The sequence below is a fragment of the Juglans regia genome, chromosome 1 (genome assembly GCF_001411555.2).
Source record: "Juglans regia cultivar Chandler chromosome 1, Walnut 2.0, whole genome shotgun sequence".
In the NCBI taxonomy this organism is placed as follows: Eukaryota; Viridiplantae; Streptophyta; class Magnoliopsida; order Fagales; family Juglandaceae; genus Juglans; species Juglans regia.
In genome coordinates this window covers 34,373,569-34,399,338 of record NC_049901.1, presented here as the reverse complement: position 1 = coordinate 34,399,338, position 25,770 = coordinate 34,373,569, and the positions used below count along the sequence as shown (strand labels likewise).

The 25,770-nt window shown below is 34.1% G+C and overlaps 2 protein-coding genes across 2 annotated transcripts; both read right to left on the bottom strand.

Moving 5' to 3' along the window:
- Window positions 1–7,457: 7,457 nt before the first annotated feature.
- LOC118348735 lies at window positions 7,458–8,378 on the bottom strand. The gene has a single exon (XM_035690981.1). It carries the CDS (start codon window positions 8,376–8,378, stop codon window positions 7,458–7,460), a length of 921 nt encoding a protein of 306 aa, XP_035546874.1.
- Window positions 8,379–20,047: 11,669 nt separating this feature from the next.
- Window positions 20,048–22,517, bottom strand: LOC109008543. Its single transcript, XM_018988672.2, has 2 exons — window positions 22,017–22,517; window positions 20,048–20,820 (listed from the first exon to the last, which is right to left on the bottom strand). Exons 1-2 carry the CDS (start codon window positions 22,412–22,414, stop codon window positions 20,322–20,324), a joined length of 897 nt encoding a protein of 298 aa, XP_018844217.2. The 5' UTR covers window positions 22,415–22,517; the 3' UTR covers window positions 20,048–20,321.
- Window positions 22,518–25,770: the final 3,253 nt, after the last annotated feature.

Below are 25,770 nucleotides of genomic sequence, written 5' to 3'. Positions count from 1 at the left end.
TGTATCCTTACCCAAGCCAAAGATGCTGATGATTGGCGTTGTCATGCCATTTTTCATACTTATATCAAAATCAATAATAAGGGTTGTAAAGTCATTGTGGATAGTGGTAGTTGCATTAACGCAGTTTCTGTGACTACTGTGTCTCGTCTTGGGTTGCAACCAGTTCCTCACCCTCAACCATATAGTGTCACTTGGGTTGATACTTCTTCCATAGCTGTGAAAGAGCGTTGTCTGGTGCCTATACAGTTCCTAGAGTATAAGGATCATATATGATGTGACGTCATTCCTATGGATGTCGGTCATGTCATTCTTGGTCGGCCTTGGTTGTTTGACTTGGATGTGACCATCCATGGTCAATCCAATTCATGTTCCTTTGTGTTTAATGGAAAGAAGATTCATCTTAATCCTTTATCCCCAAAACATGTTGGCTCACAACAAGCAAAGAAAATTGTGGAACGGAAAGGGTTAAATATCATTAACCCTAAGGAGTTTGAGCGTACACTCGTGGGTGATTTTGTTGTGTTTGTTGTGATTGTTATGGAGATTCCGTTGGAGTCTCCAACAGTGGCCCCTGTTGAGGCTCAGTCGTTTCTTCAGGAGTTTCGGGATGTCTTCCCTAAGGACCTCCCTAACCACTTGCCTCCTTTACAGGATATTCAACATGCCATAGATCTTGTCTCAGGAGCATCTCTTCTAAATTTGCCTTATTATAGGATAAATCTCATTGAGCATGTCGAGCTCCAGAGGTAAGTGGACGAACTCCTTCACAAAGGATTTATCTGTGAGCGTTTAAGTCCTTATGTAATTCCCGTCCTTTTGACTCCTAAGAAAGATGGCTCTTGTAGAATGTGCATTAATAGTCGTGCCATTAATAGAATCACTGTAAAGTATCGCTTTCTCATCCCTAGGCTTGGTGGTATGTTGGATATGATGATTGGTGCCACAATATTTTCTAAGATTGATTTAAAGAGTAGGTATCACCAAATTAGGATACGCTCGGGTGATGAGTGGAAAATTGCCTTCAAGATGAAAGATGGTCTTTATGAGTGGTTGGTCATGCCTTTTGGACTAACCAATGCCCCGAGTACTTTTATGAGAGTGATGACACAAGTTCTTCAACCTTTCATGGGTAAGTTCCTCATCGTCTACTTTGATGACATTCTCGTTTACAGTAAAACTAGGGAACAACATCTAGATCATCTCACACAGGTTTGTTCTACCCTTCGTGAAACAAGTCTGTATGCTAATGTGAAGAAATGTTCTTTCTTCACCAATCTAGTTATCTTCCTAGGGTTCATTGTATCCCCTACAAGAGTATCTGCTGACCCCACAAAGATTCTAATCATTGTTGGTTGGCCTGAGCCCAAGGCTATACATGACGTTAGGAGTTTTCATGGCCTAGCTATCTTTTATCATCGCTTCGTTAAGGGGTTTAGCACAATCATGGCTCCTATCACGGAGTGCGTGAAGAGAGGAGAATTTCATTGGACACCAGAAGCAGCCAAGGCTTTTAAGTTAGTCAAGAAGCGAATGACGGAAGCTCCTGTCATACGACTTCTTGACTTTTCCATAGTTTTGAGGTTGAGTGTGATGCCTCAGGAGTAGGAATAGGTGGAGTCTTTAGCCAGGAAAGCCACACTGTTGCTTATTTTAGTGAGAAGTTAAATGATGCCAAACAACGGTACTCTACTTATGATAAGGAATTGTACGAAGTTGTGCAGGCTTTGCGCTATTGGCTCCATTATTTGTTACCCCATGAATTTGTTCTTTATTCAGACCATGAGGCCCTCTGCTACCTTTACTCCCAAAAAAGGTTGAATTCTAGGTATGACTATTGGATTGAATATTTGCATGCTTATTCTTTTGTTTTGAAACATAGGAAGGGTGTTGAGAACCAAGCAATTGATGCTTTGAGCCGCTGTATTTCCCTTTTGTCTATCATGAATGTTAAGGTCATAGGTTTTAAAAGACTTAAGAAAGAGTATGAGTCTTGTTCTAATTAAAGGGATATTTTTCTCACTTTGCAAGGTGGGCAGTTGGATACCACTGATGGTTTTCGTCTTAAGGCTGGTTATCCTTTCAGATCCAATAAGTTGTGCATCCCTCGGACTTCAGTTCGGGACTTTATAGTTTGGGAAATTCATGCCAGAGGCTTGGCCAAACATTTTGGACATGATAAGACTATAGAGGAGATTGAATGTCAATTCTATTGGCCTAGCTTAAAGAAAGATGTGGCTAAGATAGTTAGCATTTGTAACACCTGTCAGTTGGCCAAACAAAAGCGACAAAAATACTAGTCTTTACATTCCCCTTCCCGTCCCTAGTTGTCATTGCCAAGACGTCAGTATGGATTTTGTGTTAGGACTTCCAGACACTCTAAAGAAGCATGACTCTATTTTTCTGTAGTTGATCGTTTCTCGAAAATGACTCACTTTATCCCTTATAGCAAGACTTCAAATGCATCTAAGGTCGCTAGGTTGTAATTTAATGAGATTATCAAGTGGTATGGTCTTCTTAAGACTATTGTTTCAGATAGGGATGTTCATTTCACTAGTCATTTTTTTAGAACCTTATGGCATATGGTTGGCACTAAATTGAAATTCTCCACCGCTTACCACCCTCAGACGGATGGTCAAACTAAAGTTGTTAACCGCAGTCTTGACAATTTATTAAGATGTCTGGTCCAGGAAAATCTTTGGAATTGGGATTTGATCCTCCCTACAACTCAAATTGCATATAACAGTTTTGTGAATCGGTCTTTAGGTATGAGTCCCTTTGAAGCTGTTCATGGCTATAAGCCTAGGAAGCCTGTAGACCTTATTCTCATGTCCCCGCATGCTAGTGTGTCTGTGCCAGTTGAGGCATTTGTACAACATCTTCATGACTTGCATATTGAGATCAATAAACAACTTAAAGCCAGTAAAGCATCATATAAACTTCGAGTTGATTTGCATAAACGACAGGTTGAATTTAATATTAAGGATTATGTTATAATCCGAATTAGACCGGAATGGCGTCCACCTAGATCCGCTTCCAAATTGCAGGCTTGTAGTGCTAGTCCTTTTAAAATTTTAAAGCGCATTGGTCCAAATGCATATGTCATTGATATTCCGTCATATTTTGGTTACCACTCTACTTTCAATGTTGAGGACTTAGTTGCTTACAAATGCCATTTCAATCCCTCCAATGATCCTCTTCTACCTCCATCTGTGGACCTTGACCTTGAACCTTTTGTCACTCCTACTCCAATACCATCTATCACAGCACACAAAGATAAAATTGATGCTATTTTAGATGAAAAGATTGTGTTGACCAATGATGGAGAGGTTTAGCGTTTCCTTGTTCACTGGGTAGATCGACTTGATTCCGACTATACATGGATTCCCAGAGAGACACTCCAGCAGCTTGATCTAGATTTATTTGATCTTTATCAAAGTTAGCAGGATCTTCCTTTGCCCAGGTCACCGTCCACCCGTTCCGGGGGAATTGGTGAGGACACCAGATTCAAACCTCCACTCACATATGTTTATAGGCTTTGGAAGAAGCTTGCTTAATTACTTAGCTTATGGTTAAGTGATTGATTGTAGCCCTATTGTGATTTGTCAACTTGATAGAGTCGAGTTTTTCCCACCTCCAGAGAGTTGATGAGGTCATCTCATATTATTGTTATTTTGGTTATTTTACTCATGTTTTATTTATTTTATTTGGGTTTGTATTAATGGGTTTGGGCTTTAGCCCATAGACTTTCTAGGATTTATTTAGGGTTTGTGTTATTTTACTATTTAAATGCTTGTAATGAAACATTGAATGAGAGTTTTTGGAGGTTAAACAATTGAGCACTTGTTACAGTCGCCATTCTTCCAACCCTTTTTTTCTTTGTCTTCTTCTTCTCTTATCTTTTATGGCTTCTTTTCTTCTCTGTTTTACTATTATTTTGTTTCTCTTTCTTGTTGCACTATTATCCTACAGCCCTCTCGTGCCTCTCTCACTTCATCATCTTCCACTCCATCCCATTCCCAAACGAAGATCTCAACCCCCACACTCTTCTCAACGGCAACTCAACCCCCCGATGAAGCTCGACCCAGACGATGGCACGAACGAAGCTCGATCCCCAGAGAAAACTGTGAGATCTCCACCCCTAAACCAAACTGATTTTCACTATTTTTCTATTTTACCAATATTTTTTGGCTTTTTGATTTTGTAATACAGTTTAATTGTTGTGAGATCTCGACCTCAAGCCACCGTCTCCTTTTTTTGGTTGTGAGATCTCGACCCCTAAACCGAAGATTAATTTGAAATTCTAAGAATAAATCTATTAAATTTGCGTTTGCAATTAGTTGTGGGTCTTTCTCATCTCTCTCATCAACCCCCATTTTGTAGTTTTTCAAATTTTTGCATACAAGCTATAATTTTTGGTTTAGGGGTCTGCTTCAACAGGTTAGGCTCCTATAATTTCTCAAGATATGAACACAAATTAAATGCATTTAGAGAAAAATGTGATACATAATGAACTCTTACAACAGGTATAGGATTCTGATATAGCTTGGAGAAATATTGAATATTCATTAATCTTGTATTATATAGTATCATAATTGCAAAGAAAAAAATATTTACTACAATATGTGGATCATGTTGATATGTTCTACAGAAAGAAGAAGACAACAAGAATTATGGAATTCTACATTTAATCAAACAAATACAGAGTAATATATTAGAATCTTGGGTTGAGTACTGGGAATGATAAAAATCACCTAAGCAACACTAAGGTCACCTTTCTCAACCATGAAAAATTGTTAGTTGCCGATTGGGGTGGTGTGACAATGGTGCAAAATTTGTGTGGCTAACGATGGTGCGAAATGCATGTGGGTGAGATGGTGCTCAATCCGTGTGGGTCAGGTGGTCTGAAAAACCAAGCTAGGCAATAGATGGTCAGCGTCGGACTGAGATGGTGGCGGTGGAAGAGAGGCGCAGCGAGGAAGAGGAAGAGATGAAAACACGAAATGCTCTTGGGCGAAATCAGTGAGGGCTGCTTTTGCTTAGAATTGTTTATGTGTGGTGGAGTCTATTTCTCTTATGGTGTATTTCCTTACGTGGCAAGCAGTGAATGGAGGGCTGCTCTTCTCCGTTTGTTAGCATGACCGTTGCAAAGCGGCTTTGTTTTCAAAATAAGGCATGCATACATGAGAAGCCCCTTAGAAACTAGACAAGTCGTGCCATTGATTAGACCAAAGTATATAAAGCACATGACACATCATGACAGAGCTACTAAATTCCCATAATAGATTATCAATCCTCATATTAGGACTACCAAAAGCAAGGAAGCATTATTATTCCTTGTAGCAATAGCTAGCTTAAACATCCTAGACCCAAATTTCTGTAAATCCAAAACATTTGCTATACACGATTATACCTTTAAAATCCATAACATTTAACCAAAACACACTTTTCGCAGTAATGTAAGTATTGTTACCTAAAGTGGTGCAATAACAACCTGATAACCCATTAATTACATTGTCCATAATAAATTGCCTTCACATTTTCACTGGCATTGACAAACAAAGAATTAAACTTATTCAGAAATTAAAAGCATTTGAATTCGCCAAAATACCAATTTAATGATGTCAAGCATGGAAGGATACCTATAAATAAAGAATGACACGAATATCTATCTTGTACTTGTTTCCAAAAACTTCGAAAACAACTCCGATGGCATATATCAAATTAATATTAATGTCGCATTGTTCTTCCCACAAAGTGTGTTCTTCGGCGCCATCCGAATCGTATATCCATGCAAGGATGGGCGCGAGAGTTCGGACTAAACCTCTGCATGGCTCTGAACTGGAATGGGAAGGAATGGAAGATGCGCACAGATGCAATTCGGCTTTGCTACTACATAACAACGTTTGTAGGGGCCAGATTTTGTAGTATTTATATAAATAAAAAATTATTTGTCAACTATCTAATGCAATATCACGAGATCATGGAAGGATGATGACGATAAATAACTTTTTTCAGTAAAAAAATGGGGCCTTTTGTAGTTGTGAGGGTCGGTGATCAAACACTGATCAAAGGGAATATTTGAAAGGAAATTAATATTGAGAAATGATTTCTAGTTATTCCAAATAAACAATTTATGTGCAAGTTTTTGTAAAAAAATAAATTATATATAAAAAAATGTAAAAAATAATTATTTTTTTATTAGTAAGATTTACTTAGCTTTTATAAAAAGTTTAAACAAAACTTGTCTATTAAAATTTAAAAGATACACATTATATAAAATTTAACTCAACTTAAACTCAATTCGTATAAGCTCTTTTGAATTCAAATAAATTCAAATTTATTATTTTTTAATTATAGTATTATCTTCTATAAACTAAGCAATGGGATCTACTATCTCATTATACAATTACTAAATATAGATCAGCAGTGTAAATCCACACCATCCACTTTCAACATTGTTATTTTTAAAGAAACATTAAATTATGTTATTAGTAAAATTTATTAAATAAAAAATAATATATCCAGTTAAATTACTACTTTTTATTCAAAATTAACTGTCTTTAGTTCTCTTAATGGGTGTATTTTATGTTTTCTAAACTTAGGAATTTTCCAAATAGAAAAAAAAAAAACAAACAAACAAACAAACTCGTTCTTAATTTCATAATCAACATATCTATAAATGTTATTGAATTTAAAAATAAAAAAAAGTTAAAAGGACCCTATTCACTGTGACTCTTGATTACCAGTACTGTTGTTTTGGCCCAAAATATAAATTGGTGTCATTCTCTTCACTCAAGTAAATTATTTGGTGAGGTACTTCTCCATTATTAGAATATAAATAAATGAGAATAAGAAGATAGAAAATTAAGTTGCTCAAGCAAAATTGTGGAAATCATATGCTAATACTTTTAGGTTTAGTATTTTTCATTTAGTAAATGTAATGGTTTAGAAGCAAAGAGATATTTGGTCTACAAAAAAAGTTATGCGAAAATAAAATTATAAACTAATGTAATTTGATGTGGTATATATATTAAATTATAATACTCATTTTATTATAAAGTAGATGTGACGTCTCCCAACAAATTTATAGGTATATTAGCGCATGAGTATTATTCATTTAGCAAATTTAGCTTTTTCTATGCATTAAATAGTTTACAACAAGTTTAAAATAAAGGGATATACTTTAGACACAAATAGATTACGCAAAAATAAATTTACAAACTAATATAACTTGATGTAATACATTAGATTATAAAGTTATTTTTATTGTAAAATAAATCTAATAGATGATCTCATGAAATCATATCAATTTATAAGTTTATTTTGTATAATCTTTTTGTGTATGTAGCATATCTCTTAAAAGAAATAAAAGGAAAAAAACAAATAGTGTATGAAGGGCGAACTTCATTCAATAATGCATTAACAACTAGAGAACAGATTCATGAGGGAAAGAAAATTCAAGGCCGGAATGAGGTGCCGGCGGGCAAATGAGATGGCATCAGTGGTGGCAGCAATGAAGAGGACTTATTACGTTTTGGTACGAACTTTCGAGCCCAAACATGCTTACCATTAATGGTAAACTTTACCTTTCCGATGCCGCCGAGTATCATTTCCATGGTTGAAGCCTTGTGAAAAACAATACGAGCAAACAAGGCTTGCTCATGTGGCTGCACTTCTTGCATGTGCAATGACTCTATACAATCTCCATATGATCTTGTGATGAACTCTCTCACTTCCCATTCTTGTACGGGATAGCCTTTGGAGAATGTAACAAACATGGTCCTGTCATCTGCTGGAATCTCAGGATTTCCTGGGGTTTGCTGCTGAATCAGATCGCCTCCAGCAGCTCCCAAAAGATGGAGTCCTGAGTGAACAGCTAAGGATTGCTGAATCGAAGATGACATTGCCATCTGGCTTTCTGCTAAGCTTTGAGCAGCATTTCTTTCAATGGCTTTCTGCATTATGTCTGAGAATGCTCTGACGCATACATCGTTCACAATTTTCGCGACTCCTGCAATGCCTTTTAGCCGATTATCGAGGAAAAATGGGAGAGATATCTCTTTCTCCACCAGCACTTGAAGGAGAGGAATATCATAGTTCTCGGATGAGGAAGATGTTAGGTTCCTGTGAATGCAGTTGAGGCATATTATAGCCTCGTCTGCAAGTTCATTGATCAAAATGTAAGGCAAGGATGTCATCTTCTTCACAACATTATCAAATCCCAGTTTCTCCAACCAAAGCCACAAGGCCATAACTTGAATAGACTCCACTGGATCTCGCCAGAGGTTGATCACAAGAATAGTGTAGAGCTCTCGGTCAATGGAATGGAATATGTGGAACTCCTCTTGAGAGACAAAAGAAGATGATGAAGAAGCCATCTTATTCTGGACTCCAGCAAAAGGCAGTAAGATCCTGCTAAATCAATGAAATCTTCAATATTGTTCATCATGTTGTTGTTATCACCACCATCAAAATCATACATGAAATTTCAAGTTAGAACAAAATAGGAACCAAAGAAGAAAAGAAGTTTTTGGTCCCATGGAGTACCAAAAGACTAGAGAGAAAGGGGGAATTTCACTGGATACAAGTCAACTTGGCCAGGATTAATGCGTTCTGAAAATGTTTATATTGAACTCTGTGGCTGCAAAAAAATTAGTTTGAGCATCCAAGGAGCACAAGAAAAATGAAGCCTGATGCAAAAAATTTCACTAATTTTTTAAGCAATATAACATATACTACTGATCTCTATGGAGACTGTTCCATCTGATAACTCAAAGCAATGACTTTTAGTGCCATAAACTAATTTAAGAAGCATAGAGAAACCTGAAGGTAATTCTTCTCAAGTAGTGACTTGTTTCCAATATGCAGCTGATCTTTCACAACCGAGTAGTACTGTAGCCAGTGGTCAAGAGGCTCCTCAAATTCACACAAATACGACTTGTCAATCCCAGAAAATTTATAGGGACCATCTGACCAGAGGTGCAAATTAAAATGAGGAAGTTCCATAATGTTGTCCTTATCAATGTGCTCTCTGGACAATAATGACTTTGTTGGCATCAACATCATTTTTTAAGTAAGAACTTGTTTATGACAAGGCACAATTAATGTTACCAATCTTTGTATGGAAATTTCAGTTAGACAGATTAATACACTTTCCTTGTTTGTAAATAAAATTTTCATAACAGTCCGAGGCACAAAGCCCGCATGCCACTGTCTATTTCACCAAAGGATTTTTTGACTGTGCATTGAATAAGTTGATACATTGGTGGTTCATTAGGCGGATCAACATATATATATATATGTATAAACAGTTGGGGATTCAGCCATTTGCATGCAGAATCAGTGACAAGTTTCAAACTGCAGTCACTAAAAGAAGGCATAAACTGGCTTATCAGTTTGGAAGAAGGCTTACATCAACCACCACTTTGTTTACTACATCAGTTTGATTTAAAAAGGAAAGGAATTATCTAACAATATTCACAATTATTATCTTCTGTTTTTTCTCGAACCAGATGTATAGTTTCTTAAATCTATGTTAGATAATTTACTTCTGCATCTTGTCTAGCTTAGAAAACTCGGAACCAATCCAAGACCACTTCTGGAAATTTAGTAGAAAGAAACAGATTGCCTATGAAAAATGGAAAGATCAAATATATGAATGGATGTACAAATATGCTATTGATGATGGTCATTTGGGGCAACTTTCTTCTTGAGAGTCATGTGTTAGAGGAAGCTTGTGACACTCTAATGGAAGGTCCAAGTTACATAGCCTATACTTTAAAATAACTAGTCAATTATATAATTGGAGCATCATTGTAACATTATAAAGAGCAATAACCTCTTCTTCCAAAGCAATACGAGATCATATCCACCACATACTCTTATCACCTATCAAAATGAAGTATCACAAGGCCTCTCACTCTAGCTATATTTTCCACTTGCTGGTTGGACTTGGCTTATATCTGTTCATTGGTAATGTCTTCTAAACCGAATTACAATCCTCTGCACCAAAGCTTAAGGCTCGGTTTGGATATAAGAATGATCTTAACTTATCACAATTTTTTTAAATTTTCATACAAAATATAATAAACAATTCGATTTTTTTAAATCTTAAAATAATAAATAATAATATTATTAAAAAATAATATTTTAAAAATATTTTATTCAATTTTTATCTCAATTTATTGACTAAGCGGCACCTAAAAGTATTCCAATAGCAATTGACACGGCAGGAATAGTGAGCTGAAACGGCTTAATTTCTCCATTAATTTGTTTATAAGGAGATGCCTTGTGTTGCCAGGACATAGTTTTCTTTCAATCCGGCTTTTAATTTTGAGTTATTATATTTTTAAGTTAATATGTAGAGCACAATGGCACATCATTTATATTAATTAATGATAAGATATAATTAGTAAGATTTAAATTTTAAAATTTATCTTTTAAATTAAATTATATCATATAAATTTTATTTAACTTTTAAAAATATTTTTCTCGGTCCTCAAGTCTAATCGTTTTTTTTTTACAATTTGTGATTTCAATTATTCTGAATAATTAATTATGGACCCACGCAATGTGCTGCAATGATTGAATGATAATATTTAAGAGTAAAAGGGGTCCACAGTTAAATTAAATGAATATTTAATCGTTGTGCCAAAACCTGAAGTTTGGAGCAATCATTGCAAAACAGGTTTTAGTTCACAAGCTAAAGTTATCCTATTTGATTTATGCTGCTTAAACACACACACACATATATATATATATATATATATATATATATATATATATATATATATATCTTTCTATATATAAAGTGATTATTTAACGAAAAATTCTTAATGTAACAGATTTTTTTTCTTTTTTTATTAAAATTAACGCATTCCTTTAAATCCGTCTATTAATTGTAAAAAAAAATTAGGATAATAAAGATACAAAGACTCATTAGTTCCATTCACAACGTTCAAAAAAATATGCATTCTCTTATCAGGACAAAGCATATAATCTGTTATTTTCTTCTTCTACACGAAGGGACCAAAAATTACGTTCTCTTTCTCCTGTCTCTGAAGTTTTCTCCCACCATCATGTTTCCACATATTTGAAGGTATGTTTACTCATTCATTCAATTTCTATTTTGTCATTCTCATGTAATTCTCTGTCTCTTTAAAATTCTCGAAGTTCTTCATTTTTTTTTAGAATATTAATAAATATGTTGGGTATGGAGATGGAGAGAACGGAAGGGGGAATTCTGGGAAGAGAGCGTGTGATGGCGGAGTCTGAGAGGAGGAGGAAGCATGTTGATGTTGGTGAACGATGGACTTTGAAGGTTTCGAGTTGAGGATAGAAAGATGGACTGAGTCTTGAGTTAGACATAGAGGGGTTGGACTACTTTGCCAATTGTTAATCTTTTAGCGAAGACCTGAACTTAGGATTCAATATTCATATGGTTCTAATCTACCTAGAAAAGAAACTCGATTTTTAGAAAGCTAGAAAGCACCTAGATATCCGGTAGTTTCTTTCGGTTGATTTTTTTGAACTATCCAGACTTCTTTCTTTGTGAAAAAAAAAAAAACAATTACTTTAGAGATTCAATAGCTCTGTTGGATTCAGAATTTTTTTTTTTTTTTTTGTTCTTTTAGAATTTAGTTTGTAGTTTGTGAATTTTAATCAATTTTGGCAAGAGATCGTTGATGAAAACCGATAGTGCATGTATAAATGGTAAATAGATTGGATAAATGAGAGATTTTGAGAGATGATCAGACACAGATTAAAAAGAAAAAAAAAACAATATTCCGCATAAACAAAGAACGCGATTTTTCTTGGATAATTGTAATTATGTTTAGCCCCAACTTTTCCAGAAAATCTCTGGAATTTTCTCAAGAGAAAAAGCAATATGTTGTTCAAGGGGAAAACAAAGGAAATCGTTCAGCTACCAAAGAATGAAAATAACAGACTCTCTCAATCGTCCTCACAACTTGCTTTAAGTAACCTTACGCCACGTTTTTTTTTATTTTTTTCAAAACTAAGCATTCTATACTTTTTTTACAAAGCCCAACTTTCTATATTTTCCATATATGAAACCAGTCACTGAACTTTTTGTTTCAAAAATCACTTTGTGTTATTCATGCACGAGAGAGAGAGAGAGAGAGGGAGTACTCAATGATGGGTTTTATAACTTTCAATGAACTATAGAGATTATTTAGCATCTTCGTTTTTTTTATGTTTATGTCTGGGTGTCTATGTATTAGTAGAAATTCTTGAATGAAGCCTTTGAGAAACTCAGCAATGAGCATGCATAGAAAGATATGGATGAAAATGACAATGTGATTGTTTTGTAGGTTTGTGTACAACAATGTATTTAGATATGAATGTAAGTGAAGGAGAAGGTCACATTTATAAAACCTTAAGACCTTGCAATGTTTCGAAAGTACATGTTGCAGGCAATGTTTCAAAACAACGGGATGGATATAAAGCCAGCCCATGAAGGTAGGCCATGGATATAAAGCCAGCAATGTTAAGGTATCTGAATCTTGATTTTCTTTTTTCATTATTTACTTCCTTTGCTGAGAGATATGGAATTGTAAAGGAAGGCATGTGAATCAATTGCGAAAGCATTCATCAAGCGATGTCCGGAGATTAGTGAATCTATTAGTCAGGTTTTGAACGACCAAAATTTAAGCGATATGTACAAATGTTCTTATTTTTTTGTTTCTATTCTTGAACATGATAGTGCAAGTGTTGGAGAAAGTTGTTCAAGATTTATTGCGATGGTTTTGTTTTGGTCAGGAAGTGAAAGGATATTGTGGATGAGAAACAATGAGGGACAAGGCAGGGAGTTTACCAGTATATCACAAATCTGAAAAAAAGGCCCAACAATCGCAGCACCAACTACAAACTAAAATCGCAAGAGAGATCCACAAGACCCACAAACCACGGACTGCACTTTCAAAACTATATACTCAGAAGAAATTTAGTGTGAGAGGGAGAGAGATGTGAATCTTAGAGAGAGAGAGAGAAAAGAGAAAGCTTACTGACGTGAAGCAATGCAAGATGAAGAAAATGTTGGATCGTCATCCTAGAATTAAAATTATCTCAAACAACTTTCATAAAATTATGGGCGATATTGTTTATTTATAAGACCATGTTATATATAGCTTCTATTAATGCTCTTCTTTTATAATATATCACAGTGTGTAATTATTTATAAATTACTTAAATATTATATCGTTATTTAATGAACCAAAAACATTATGTCATTATTAAAGAAAAATTAATTCTTAAAAAAAATTAAATATAAAATAAGCAAATGTGGATTGCACGTTACTTTCACCTAATATGTATATATTATAATAAGAAATCTCGGAGACCATGTAAATGCAATACCATTTACTCGATTAAACCCTCGAACCATGCAATACGTCACCATCACATGAATAAGTAAATCCTCGGCTATTTCACTAATGAGACATGGTTCGAACTTTAGACTAAAAAAGAACATACCATTAAAACCAAAGCTCTTATCCTTTGAGTAAACCATTAGCTGTTAAAAACTCTTGCCATTTTAGAGCATTTACTATCTCATTCCCTATAAAACTTCTTAAATTTTAACTCATATATATCATTCCATAAATTTTACTAATCTTTCAAAAAGCTCATACATGTCATTCCCTATAAATTTTCTATTCTATTAAAATACTATTTCTCTATTCTTTCTTTATTTTTTTTCTCTCCCTTCCATTTACAATCTTAACTACTACCTATTTTTTCTTTTTCTTAGGTTAAGCAATATTGGCTTCTACATAAATTTAATTATTGAACACGAAGCTGATTTTTTATCCCGTTATAAGAATGGTGACAAAATTATTATGATTTTAAAAATAATTAATATTCACATTTTCAAATGGTATTTTATTTGTAACTAATAAATAAATGACAAGAATTGTAATGGTATAAATAATAATAACAATATTGTATTCGTAACAAATAAATATCGATATACAAGTACTACTATTGCCCATTCACACTTGCCCCAAAACACAAATTGCATGTGCCATAAATGAAACAATGTTATAATTACATACATTGAAAATGGTCATACACCAAACTCAAGAGTTCATTACATGTCAACAAAAGATTGCTCAAAATTTTCTAAAATAAATTGCCAAAACAAATAACAATGACATCAAAATCACAATCACAATAATCAAACTCGTTTTCTCAAATTTTCTCTTACGCCTCTCTAAATCAATTTCTACTTGATGTTTAACAGTTTAGATGTTCATTGAGGCTTGTATCTTATGAAATTCGGTTTTTAATCGGTGAATTATCTTTCACCCATATGCTTGTATTTTAGGATCATACCAATAGAAAAATCCGCAAGCCTGCCCAGCCTGCACATTTGACAAGTATTGAAATTTGTAAATGAGATGATACCATAATAATTCATAAAAATTAGACCATCAATAATTTGCAAAATTAACTCATAGTTTACGCAAGTGAGAAATCGGCGCCCCTCATTATCCTCAGTATGAGCAGTCTATCGAAGTGCTTTAATATCACAATAACATACTAAGTATTCATATTGATGATGGTTTGCTGAGCGTGAGATATTGCTAATGCTACTACTTGACCTTGGCATTGGATAGTGTTATATTTTATTTTGCTTCAAGTTTATAGACAAATAGTGAGCATTTCCATTCTCGACACTCAACTTTCTGTTGTGAAGACCCCAAATATATCCAAACCATTAATTCAACTTTGTGATCATCACAATCGAGGGATATACAATCAAAATCATGCCAAACAAGAAAAATAAGAGAAAGTAATTTTGCTAGCCGGCTCAAGAACCAAATGGAAACATACAGGAAATTTGGCACCATTGAATGGCTACAACAATTGGTTTCCACTACTTGTTGGTCGTCCGGGTTACCATGCCATGGAAGTATGTACTAAATTTTCTGTGTCCCAACGAGGCTTTGTCATTATCACAGCTGAGGGGGTTAATCCAACAAATAAAACTAAGCCTCACAGCTGAGGGGGTTAATCCAACAAATAAAACTAAGCCACATTACTTCTCTATCACAACACAACACCAATAAATTTAATCTACAAAATCCAACAAAGAACCAAAACAAATCCAAACAGCATGCAAAATCTAGCAAAGATCATCATGCTAAATAAGAGCATTCGCATCCGATGCCGCATATTGAATGTGTGTTCCATGGGGCTCAGAATGGTTTTTTCTATTTACAACATGCATAAGCCAGGAGCCCAACCTTGAATGGTTGCAAAACCTTAAATCCCGATTACCTTTTGTGAAAACTATCACAAAATGCAAAATGGTCATTCGGGTTAGGATTATCCTAGCATATCGATCGGGCCCCATTAACATTTGTGAATTAACCACCTCCTAAATACAAATCACAACCATCATCACAAACTTATAGAAGAAGTGCAGCCCCCCCTCCCTCTGCCCCTCGAGAAATAATTATTGATCAATACCAAATGCTGTAAAGGACCCAACAGAGGTGGAATTCAGAATGAAAAGAGAAATGTGAGAAAGGACATGGAAATAAGCATAAAACATGCTCTTTGGGGAATTAAATTATAAAACATGCTCACTAGAATGGCTGCCAACTTTCTTATCAGTGAAATAGCAAATTCAGTCAAAACCAATTTTGGCAATAGCACTACACATGCAAAAACAGCACAGCAATAGCACAAACACTACAAAAAACAGCACTCTCGGATACAATTTAAGTGCAAAAACAGAAAATCAATTCATATTCATGTGCAAAAACAGCACCCTTGAATATCAATTTTAGTGCAAAGCCAACACAACAACAGTACGAAAACAACATCGTGGAATAGTACTAGACATGTAAAAATAATTTTTGCAATAGCACTACATATGCAAAAACAGCATAGCAATAGCACAAACAGTGCAAAAACAGCACCCTCAAAACCAATTTTAGTGCAAATAGAGCACTGAAAACCCAATCAGGTCAGTGCACAAAATATCCCAATATCGAAAAAAGCTAGAGTTTTGAGTTAGCAATAACAAGTAAGAAAAAACAAAGAAAAATACGAACTGATGTTTATCAGTTTTTAATTAAAAATAAAACCCACTATTTAATTCACTGATGAGAGTATTTGTAAAAAGCGATGGGTTTTCGAGAAAGCAAGAACATATCAGTGCAACAAAAAGACAAGATCATAGCAATAGCAAATCCTAATCTCTGAGTACAGGCTTGTAAATTGCAAGAAAAATTCAAAAACAGCACAAGCAAAAACAGATTAGTGCACCAAATAGACAAAATCATAGGAATAGCAAATCACAATCCAATAACACAGGCTTGTAAAACACTAGGATTTTTTTCGAGCAAGTAATTCACAGATCAATGCACCAAATAGCCCCAAATTAGTGCATAGAAAATCCCAATCTCTGAGCACATGTATGTAAATTGCAAGAAAAATCTAAAAACAACACAAGTAAGAACAAATCAGTGCACCAGATCACCAAAATCATAGCAATAGCAAGTCCCAATCTAATAGTAGAGGCTTGTAAAAAGCTACGACATTTTTTTGAGCAAGCATTTTAGTCCACCAAATAGCCTCAAATCAGTGCATAGCAAATCTCAATCCAACAGCAGAGGCTTGTAAAAAGTTAGGATTTTTTTTCAAGCAAGCAATTCAATGCACCAAATAGCCCCAAATCAGTGCATAGCAAATCCCAATCTCTGAGCAAGGGAATCCAGCCACGGAAGAAACCGAGAAGGGATGATGACTTACATTGATTTCCGATGGAGAGGCTGTCGTCGATGGTGGCAGTGATGCAAGGAGGGGCAAAAACAACGAGGGCACCCAATGGTCGAAGAGAAGGAGACGCGGGACCAACGATTGGAAAAACATGAAATCAAATTTAGGGATATAAAGTGGATCCCCAAATATGAGGAACCACTGTAACATCTAAATAGTTAGTCCCCATTTTAGGAATTTGGCTGGAGGAGGGTTTGGGGTGAAAACCCTAAACTTTTCCCCAAAGTATAGGGGAAAATATACTTTGCGGCACCGAATGTGAATGTTCTTAGGCAATGGCTTAAGTGGCCTTGCACTTGAACCGGGTTTATGGAAGTTGTGGATTTAGTCACGATGATGCATATGTACCATAGAAAGATACAAAATGTTAGAGATAAAAAAATGCATATCTTTAATATATTATATTAGCATGAGATTATAAGTTGTTACACAAATTATTAAACTTGTGTTTGGATGTTGAATTGAACTGATTTAAGTTCTTTATGAATAATAATGAGTTGAGATGGTGGAGTGAGTTTTGTGGAGTCCACCTAAGATAAGTTTAAATATGTGTGGATTTTAAGATGATTTTAGATGTATTTATAAGAAATAAAAAAAGGTTGTGAATCCTGCGTGTAAAGAAATGTTGAATTGAAAAAGGTTGTGGATTTCACGTGTAAAGAGGTTTTGAGTTAAGATGAGTTTAATAATTTGAGAGTTAGGTGTTTAGATGTTAGACTCAGCTTAAAATTAGACTGAATTGAATTAATCTCAGCTGAATCTGTCAACCACACAGAGCCTAAGTCGTTTTCGACACACGGTGGAGTGACGGCTCCTATAATATAAATTGAAATAGTATAAATGCATGCGTACCCCGGTTGATGGGGAATTCGCCTTCACCGCATTGTTTATCTATTTTTTTTTTTTTTTCACACGTTAACATTCATCTCAAATGACGTGTTTGTCCCTGAAAAAATCTATTCATATTTTTTTTTATCATCTTCTCATCATCCTATGATGTAGCATTAGATGATAAGTTCATAAGTAAAATATAATAAGTAGTATTCGATCATCTAATATCACATTATGGAATGATGAGAAAATGGTGATAATTGAAATAATGAGTAGCATTACTTTTTTCCATTGTTATTCCAAATATATTTTAAAGAAAAAAAATAATACATTACACAGAAATAAACCTACAAACTGATGTGGTTTCATGTGATAATATAATAAGTTTAATCTTGTATTATTACTTTTTGAAATAATACATGTTAAAGAAAAAAAAATATTTTAGTCATAAAAGGATTACATAAAATTAAACTTACAAATTGATGTGGTTTGATGCAATAGGTCAGATTATAAAGTTACTTTTATTATAAAATAGATCTAACTGATCACATAAAACCACATCAATTTGTAGGTTTATTTCTGTGTACTCTCTTTGTGTATGTAGCACTTTTCTAAAAAAACACAAAATAGATTGAATTTCTAATTAATTAATAGATTAAGGCCTGGTTTAGTTTGGTTGATCATTTCATCTCATCTAATTATTACAATTTTTTCAAATTTTCATACAAAATATAATAAACAATTCAACATTTTTAAATTTTAAAACAAAAATAACATTTTATTAATATTTTATTTAATTTTTAATTTTCATCACATCCCATTCAACAAGCCAAATAAAAGAAATTGAAAAAGCCAAGACAGCCCACGTGGCATTTTTTCGATAGAGGTCCAAATAAGCCCATCCACATCAATCCATTACGTTGTATTTGACTGTATCCCCCGAAAGCACCTTCCTTCCGATGCCCATATGCTCCCTTTTACAAATTCAAATTAAAAAACCCTATAAAGGATACGAAACGATGGAATTATTCTTCAAAACACCGATTCGCATTTTGACTCTGTTTCGTGAAACACAACCTTTAATATATTTTGCACGACTCCAATAGTTTAACCAAATCAAACCAAACTCTTTTGAACCATTCCACATGACCAACAAACAAATGAAACTCGATGGCAAATATGTAATATGTTGTATAGTTATGTAATTAATATGGTACTTCCGCTATTTATTTATTTATTAAATTCATCATTCTATATTTCAAAAAGTAAGAGCTAACGTTAATATTAATGCCAGATTTTGCACCCAACAGTTTAGAAAAAATTATTCATCATTCATTTTCTCATCATCCCATAATGTAACATTAGATGATAGATTTATACGTAAAATATAATAAATAATTTTCAATTATCTAATATCACATTATGAGATAATGAGAGAATGATGAGAATTAAGATGATGAGCAGATAATTTATATCAGAAAGTAATATATGGAAGGAAAAACTAAAAAAAAAAGAAGAGAAATTTACGTCTACATCCGTTTTTCTTTAATAATAAATAAATGAGATAAGAGAGTAAAATAAAAATATAATATACACTTAACTAAATAAATAAGTACAAAAATATTAAAAAGAATGAAAAATAGCGATTCTGCATACTAATACGCACATTTATTCAATATGATTGGTCAGAAAGTAAATTTTATTGAAAATATTGATAATTTGAATTTAGAATATGAATGCAACAATATTAGTACGCAAATTAGTACGCAAATTTACTTGTATATAGCAAAACTCTAAAAAGAAAGGAGGGGGAAAAAACAGGAAGATACGTAGTTACTAGATTGGGAGGAACATGTTCAAAACACAGCTCTTAATAAGCTGTGCTTACGCATAACACATACATATTACACACCCTAAAGCATTCACATCCGATTTTCTATAATTTTTCTTAAATTTTAACTAGAAATCACAATTTTTATAAATTTTACTCATTTTTAAAAAACCTCATACATCTCATTTCCTATATTTTTTCTATTCTATTAAAATAATATTTTTTTATTATTATTTCTACTAGTGACTCCTCAAATATGAAAAAAATATTCGTATCAGCCGGTAGCCGCCGCACACTCAACGCAACGAGTGAAAAAAAAATATATACCCATAAATTGTGCTGCGGCTTCCGACTGATGCGCAGCAAACCTCCTCAAATATAGAGCCACTGTTCACATCATAAACTTAAAATAAGGAACCGGATGGAGTGCTTATTTTGTCAAAAAGTTACGTTGATTCCCTAAAACTTGGAGATTTTGGGAGTATAGAGAACCGGATGGGAATCTTCTAACCTCAAATAAGATGACTGTTTTCTAGATTGGTTACAGCTAAAGCATTAAGCAGCTTTGACAGGTGAAGGCTTGAAGCAAAGATTTTTAAGTTCTACTATGATACAATAAAGCATTCTGGTCATTACATAAAGGCTAAAGCCGAAAATGGTTGGAAAACAAAATACCGTTACAATCATATTCCCAAAATGCCCAGATCATGGTACACCTAAGGTCCTGAAGCTATTATTACAATGGGCAAACTGTGAGATTAAACCAAGAAACTGCCTGCAAAGAACAAGCACAGAAAACAAGCTTCCAACCTCAGATCCGACCTGGGATGAAACAAAAGCTAAAATGTCAATGTAATTCATTGTCCATGCCTCCACTACAAATTGCCAAGTCAGTTATGTTAGGAGTGGCTTCAGCTACACACTGTAGATCAGACAGAGAGAATGACCGCCATGGAGAATTTAGTCGTGGAGATGGTGGCGATGAGCTACTGCAGGGTGATTTTTTACCATGCGGATGCAGAGGTGGAAGACAGAATGATGGAGATGCAGAGAACGTGTTGGAGTCCTCACTTTTAACATTGCTTCCAGAGCCGGTCATAGTCACCCCCATAGGAAATGTGCTTCGACTGGAGTGAGTTACTCTCTTTGATATCCCACTACCATTGTTTTTCATAGGGTGAGTGTGATTCTTGTCCAAGAAATTACTAAGAGCTAATAAATTCTTGCGTTTCCTGGCATAGGGATTTTCTGCCTTTTCAAGGTCTTTAATAGAAATAGCAGATGAGACATCTGCCAGGCTCGTGAAGGACTTTGACTTGCCACTATAAAAGTTAGATATACCTCTCCTGGCATGAGAGAATGAACAGTGCAAGAAGAATAAGAAGCTGGATGATAACAGTGAAAACAATGGATAACCCAATAAAACTATTGTCCAACTATTACATTTGTAAGAAGACAGGTGACGCACACTCTATATATATACTCTTGAAGATGCATTATTCCAGTCAAAATGATCCCCTAGGAAACATCTCAGTGATACAGGAAATTTTCTTCAAGGAAGAAAAAAACTGGGGAAACTTGGCAGTACAAAATTGCATATTGAAGTGAGAAACCTGCTTAGACGATCAGGCTCCTCTAAAGAAAGCAGCAGTATATTCTAAGCACTTATAACATATGAACTCCCTCTCTCTCTCTCTCTCTCACTTTCTGTTTTAACCTAACTCATGCAACTAGCATTTTCATAACTAGAATAAATGATACGGAGTACAAGAATGTTGAAAACTTGTTCTCTTTTATTCTGAATGGAAAGCCCGGTGATATTCGAATTGCAATCGATCAATAGTAAAGTAATTGGCATTTAGAGATTTACAGAAGTAGAAACCTGGGATATTAGGCAACAATAAATTGTGAAATTCGAAAATTCCAGAAAGTTGTATGAAAGCTTGCAGAAAATATAGTAAGACCCGTAAATTCATGTTATATGAACACTCCCACTTTACCAACCCAAAAATCCCAAAAGTCACAACTTTCCCCGACAAGTTAATTTGCTATATACTCTGATTGGTATTGAGGATCATAAAGATTAGGATTAGGAAACAACCAATAAGCAAGAAGAAACAAACATTAACACCACTCAAGCTGAGCCAAAGACATTGACACCACCGCCTACCTCACCCACCAGCAATATGAAATCCAACCAAATAAAAGTAAATTCACAAACGGAGGTTCTTCGTCTTCTTTTTTCCCCCTCTTCGTCTCTAGAGGAGAAATCCACTAACCAGAAATGAAAATAGTACTACTTAATGATTCTCAAAAGTAAACCCTAATAACGATAAGCTTAGTTCTCTAAGTTCTACGTGCTGAAATAAACATATAAATTAATTTCACTCATCTCGCAAGCCTCAACTCAATGGTTAATCAAATAGAGCCCATAAACAAAACCACACAAGCTTATCCCAAAACACAAAAACTACCAGTTTATATTGAAATTAAACCACAACCCACTAAAGTAAAAGCCAAAGAGTAGCCAAAAAACACATACTTGACCGGCAAAACTTCCTCCAAAGCATCCATGGTATCCAACGGTCCTTTATATGAGCTCTGAACCTCACTCTCTCCCTCCGACTCATCACCACCGTTCGATGACGATTCAGTGTTCCTCCCGATCGACGAAGAGCTACAGGAGTCCATGTCACCACCTCTGTCCTCCACCGGGAACGGCGTCGAGTCGTAGATCTGAATATACGGCGCGCCGCCACCGTGGATGTATTCGGACCGTTCGATCGTGATCGACATCGTTTCAAATAGAAGGACAGGAGTGTCTGTGTCTGTATCTGTGTCTGTGTCTGTGTGAGGAATTGAAAAGAGAACGCAGAAAAAGCAGTGGGTGGGACTGAGATGATAGTCGCGGCGGGGATCAAAAGTAAAAGAGCGGCACATGGGCTGGCGAAATTTTCGCCATTGATGAAAAGAGAGGGAGACAGAGAAGCTTTTGATTACGGATTTGGTAAGAACAAACTTAAGGCAAAGAAACGGAATAATCGAGGAAGGAGTCTAACCTTATCCTGAATGAAGAGTCAAGACTGTTGACTGTTGTTAACAATTTCTTTTTTCTTTAAATTCATTTTAATTATTTGACATTTTTTCCTTTATTATCTCCGGTTTATCCGGTTGAATAAAATAATAACTTTTTAGGTCTATTATGATTGAGGTTCTCAATTTTAATAGAAAATTCTACTTATAAGTCGGTATTTATAATGAACTTAATAAAATGTTTATATATTGTAATTTGATTTAAAAGATAGATTTTAAAATTTGATTCTTATAAATTAAATTTTATCATTTAAATTATTTAGATGGTGTATTTTACGTATCTATTTAAAAATATAAAAAGAAAAGATGAGTTTTTCTATTCTCACGTCAATGTGTAGAACACAACATCTACGTCACTTAAATAATAAAATTTGATTTGTATGATTTAAATTCTAAATTAATATTACAAAGAACAATGCTAGGTGCAGTCTTCGAGTAGGGATTGCAATGCAAGCCTAGGTAATTTTATTTTTAAAATTTTTTAAATTATAAACATATCCCTTCTAAAATGATGTTTTTTCTCATTTAATAAAAGATCTGCATATACAATTTCTAAGTGAGGATTGTAAATAGAATTTATCTATTACAAATCAAGTTATGTCATGTAAAAATCTTACTATGTATGTTCTATATACCAGTTTGAAAATAAAATTTTTTTAAAAAGAGTAATGAAAACTGCAATCCTATCATACTTTTATTCTACTCCGTAAAATATGACATTTTACATGACTCTTCAATCATTTTCATTTTTTTAAAAAAATAAATAAATAAATGTTAATGGGCAATGACAAATCATTAAAATAAGATAAAAGTAAGATGATAATATAATTTATAGAGATTTTCTTTTGAAAAGACTTTTTTCTATAGACAATTTTAAAAGACCTTAAGGCTTAAGCCGCAAGGGGATTGCATTAAACTGGCCAGTTTGGTTTTAACATTTTCACAATTTAATTGGACAATTTATACTATGTTTTTTTTAAAAAAAAAATAATAAAGAGGGTGACACGTGTAGCACTCTCATATCATTAAAAATAAATGCTTACACAAACAATTTTAATGTCATGAAATATTATGATAAGTTAGGAATAGTATTTCGTCCGTACTCCGGAATTACTTTTCAATTTTATTTATAACCACTCTAATAGCCGAGAAAAACCTTATGCATGAAAAGAAATGTCTAGACAATGCCTTGAGAAATTTCATAGAGTTATTATATTTTCAAGTTGTGAGTAGAGCACATTATCTATATTATTATTTTTATTTTATATCAAAAGAATGAGGATATATTATTACTCAGCAAATATTACATCATTTCTTTTATGACAATAGAGTGAATACAATCCCAAATTTCATCAATGTCATAAAATTCTCATGAAAGTTAAGAGCATCTTTGATCAGGTTATGAGCAGCAAAATTGACCTCACGATTTGTAGAGGTGTAAAAAAAAATCGAGAAACAGGTTTCGATCCAAACTGGTGGAACCGGTCCAGAACCGATTTTCATACTGATAAAATTGGTTGGAATCAGTTCGATTCCGGTTCTAGGCTTTTTAGGCCCGGATTGGTACTATATAATATATATTTAAATTATTTTTTTAATTTTATTAAATATGAAAAAGAATGTCTTAAGATTCATTTATATTAAAAAGAGAGAAAGAATTAACTTTCTTATCACTGTCAAGGCCAGAATCAATATTACACATGATGATGTAAGTGCTGATTAGATATATCGGTTTACTAGAGGCAAGATGAGGCTATATATATATATATATATGGCATCTTGAAGTCATAATATTTCGTATTAGGACATTTACTTTTATGCAAATGTGGGGGCAAAGAGCAGCCTTTTACCTATTAAGATAGGATACACTTCTAAGCATTGTATTGAGCTCTCATCCATAAACAATATTGTTTCCCAAGAGCATCAGCTTTCATATATAGTGATGAATCTAATCTATAATAATATTCTAGCTAAGCATCATTTTGATGCAGTTTCAGATTCTATACATTTGTCTTTAGCTATTGGTCTCTGTCTCACACATATATTTGTTCAAAGTTCTAGATTGCTGGCTACGTTCAATGTTTCTTCTCTACATTCACACATATATTCTTTCATCATTTACACACCATATATGCAGATTTTTTTTAGTAAAATAGATTATTGTAAAGCAGTTTTTTGTAAAGCAGATTTTAGTAAATCATATTTTTTTTAATAAAATAGATTTCTTTTAGTAAAGCAGATTTTTATAATAATAATAGATTTTGGAATAAAAGTATAAAACAGATTTTTTAAAGCAATTTTTTTTTTATAAACATATTTTCTTTTTACAAATTTGCATTTTAATAAAACTAGAAAATTGGACCGAACCAAACCGGAACTTGTAAAACCGAATGTACCGGTTTAGGGGATAACTGGTGCGTAATCGATTTTTCAAAATGCAAAATCGATACATACTGGTTCAGTCCTAAATTTCGTCCAAAACCGAACCGAACCGATTACATCCCTAACGATTTGTATGCATTACAGACTATCTCTTGAAAGACTTCAACCATGTTTTGGTGTCTGCAAGTATTAAACCAGGTTGACTTCGATCATGAGCTTCCTTAGTAAGCCCTGTGACCACCTGGAGAGCATCTCCTTTAAGGATAATTTGCTCAAGTCCAATTTGGATGCAAAATCTAACAACCATCATAGCTGCATAAGTTTCAACTTCGAGAACATTAGCATAAAAATCCAATTGACTCTAAAAGTACCAATGACTGTCCTTCAGAGTGAAAGCTGACCCTAAGTCATGCAAATCCTGAGTCATAGAACGTGATGCCTTGGGTGCAACAATAGAGGATATGCTGATGTAGAAGAATAAACCTATTGCCTATTTTAGTTAAGTTCTCAAGGGAAGAGTTTTGGCTTGGTCTACTTATGAAAAGAAACATTATGTCTTAGTGGATGTCATTCAGAAGTGGAGACCCTACCTAATTGGCCAACTCTTCATAGTTAGGATTGACTATCAAAGCCTCAAATACCTGTTGGAGCATAAGGTAGGAGCCTTATGCAACAAAAGTGGATTTATAAGTTGCTTGGCTATGACCTAGTGGTTGAGTTTAAAAAAGGGCAAGACAACCGGATTGTTGATGCCCAATCTAGGAGGGATGAAGGTGCTAAGCAAGAATTGGAGGCCTATATTTCAGCTTTGTCTATCCCAA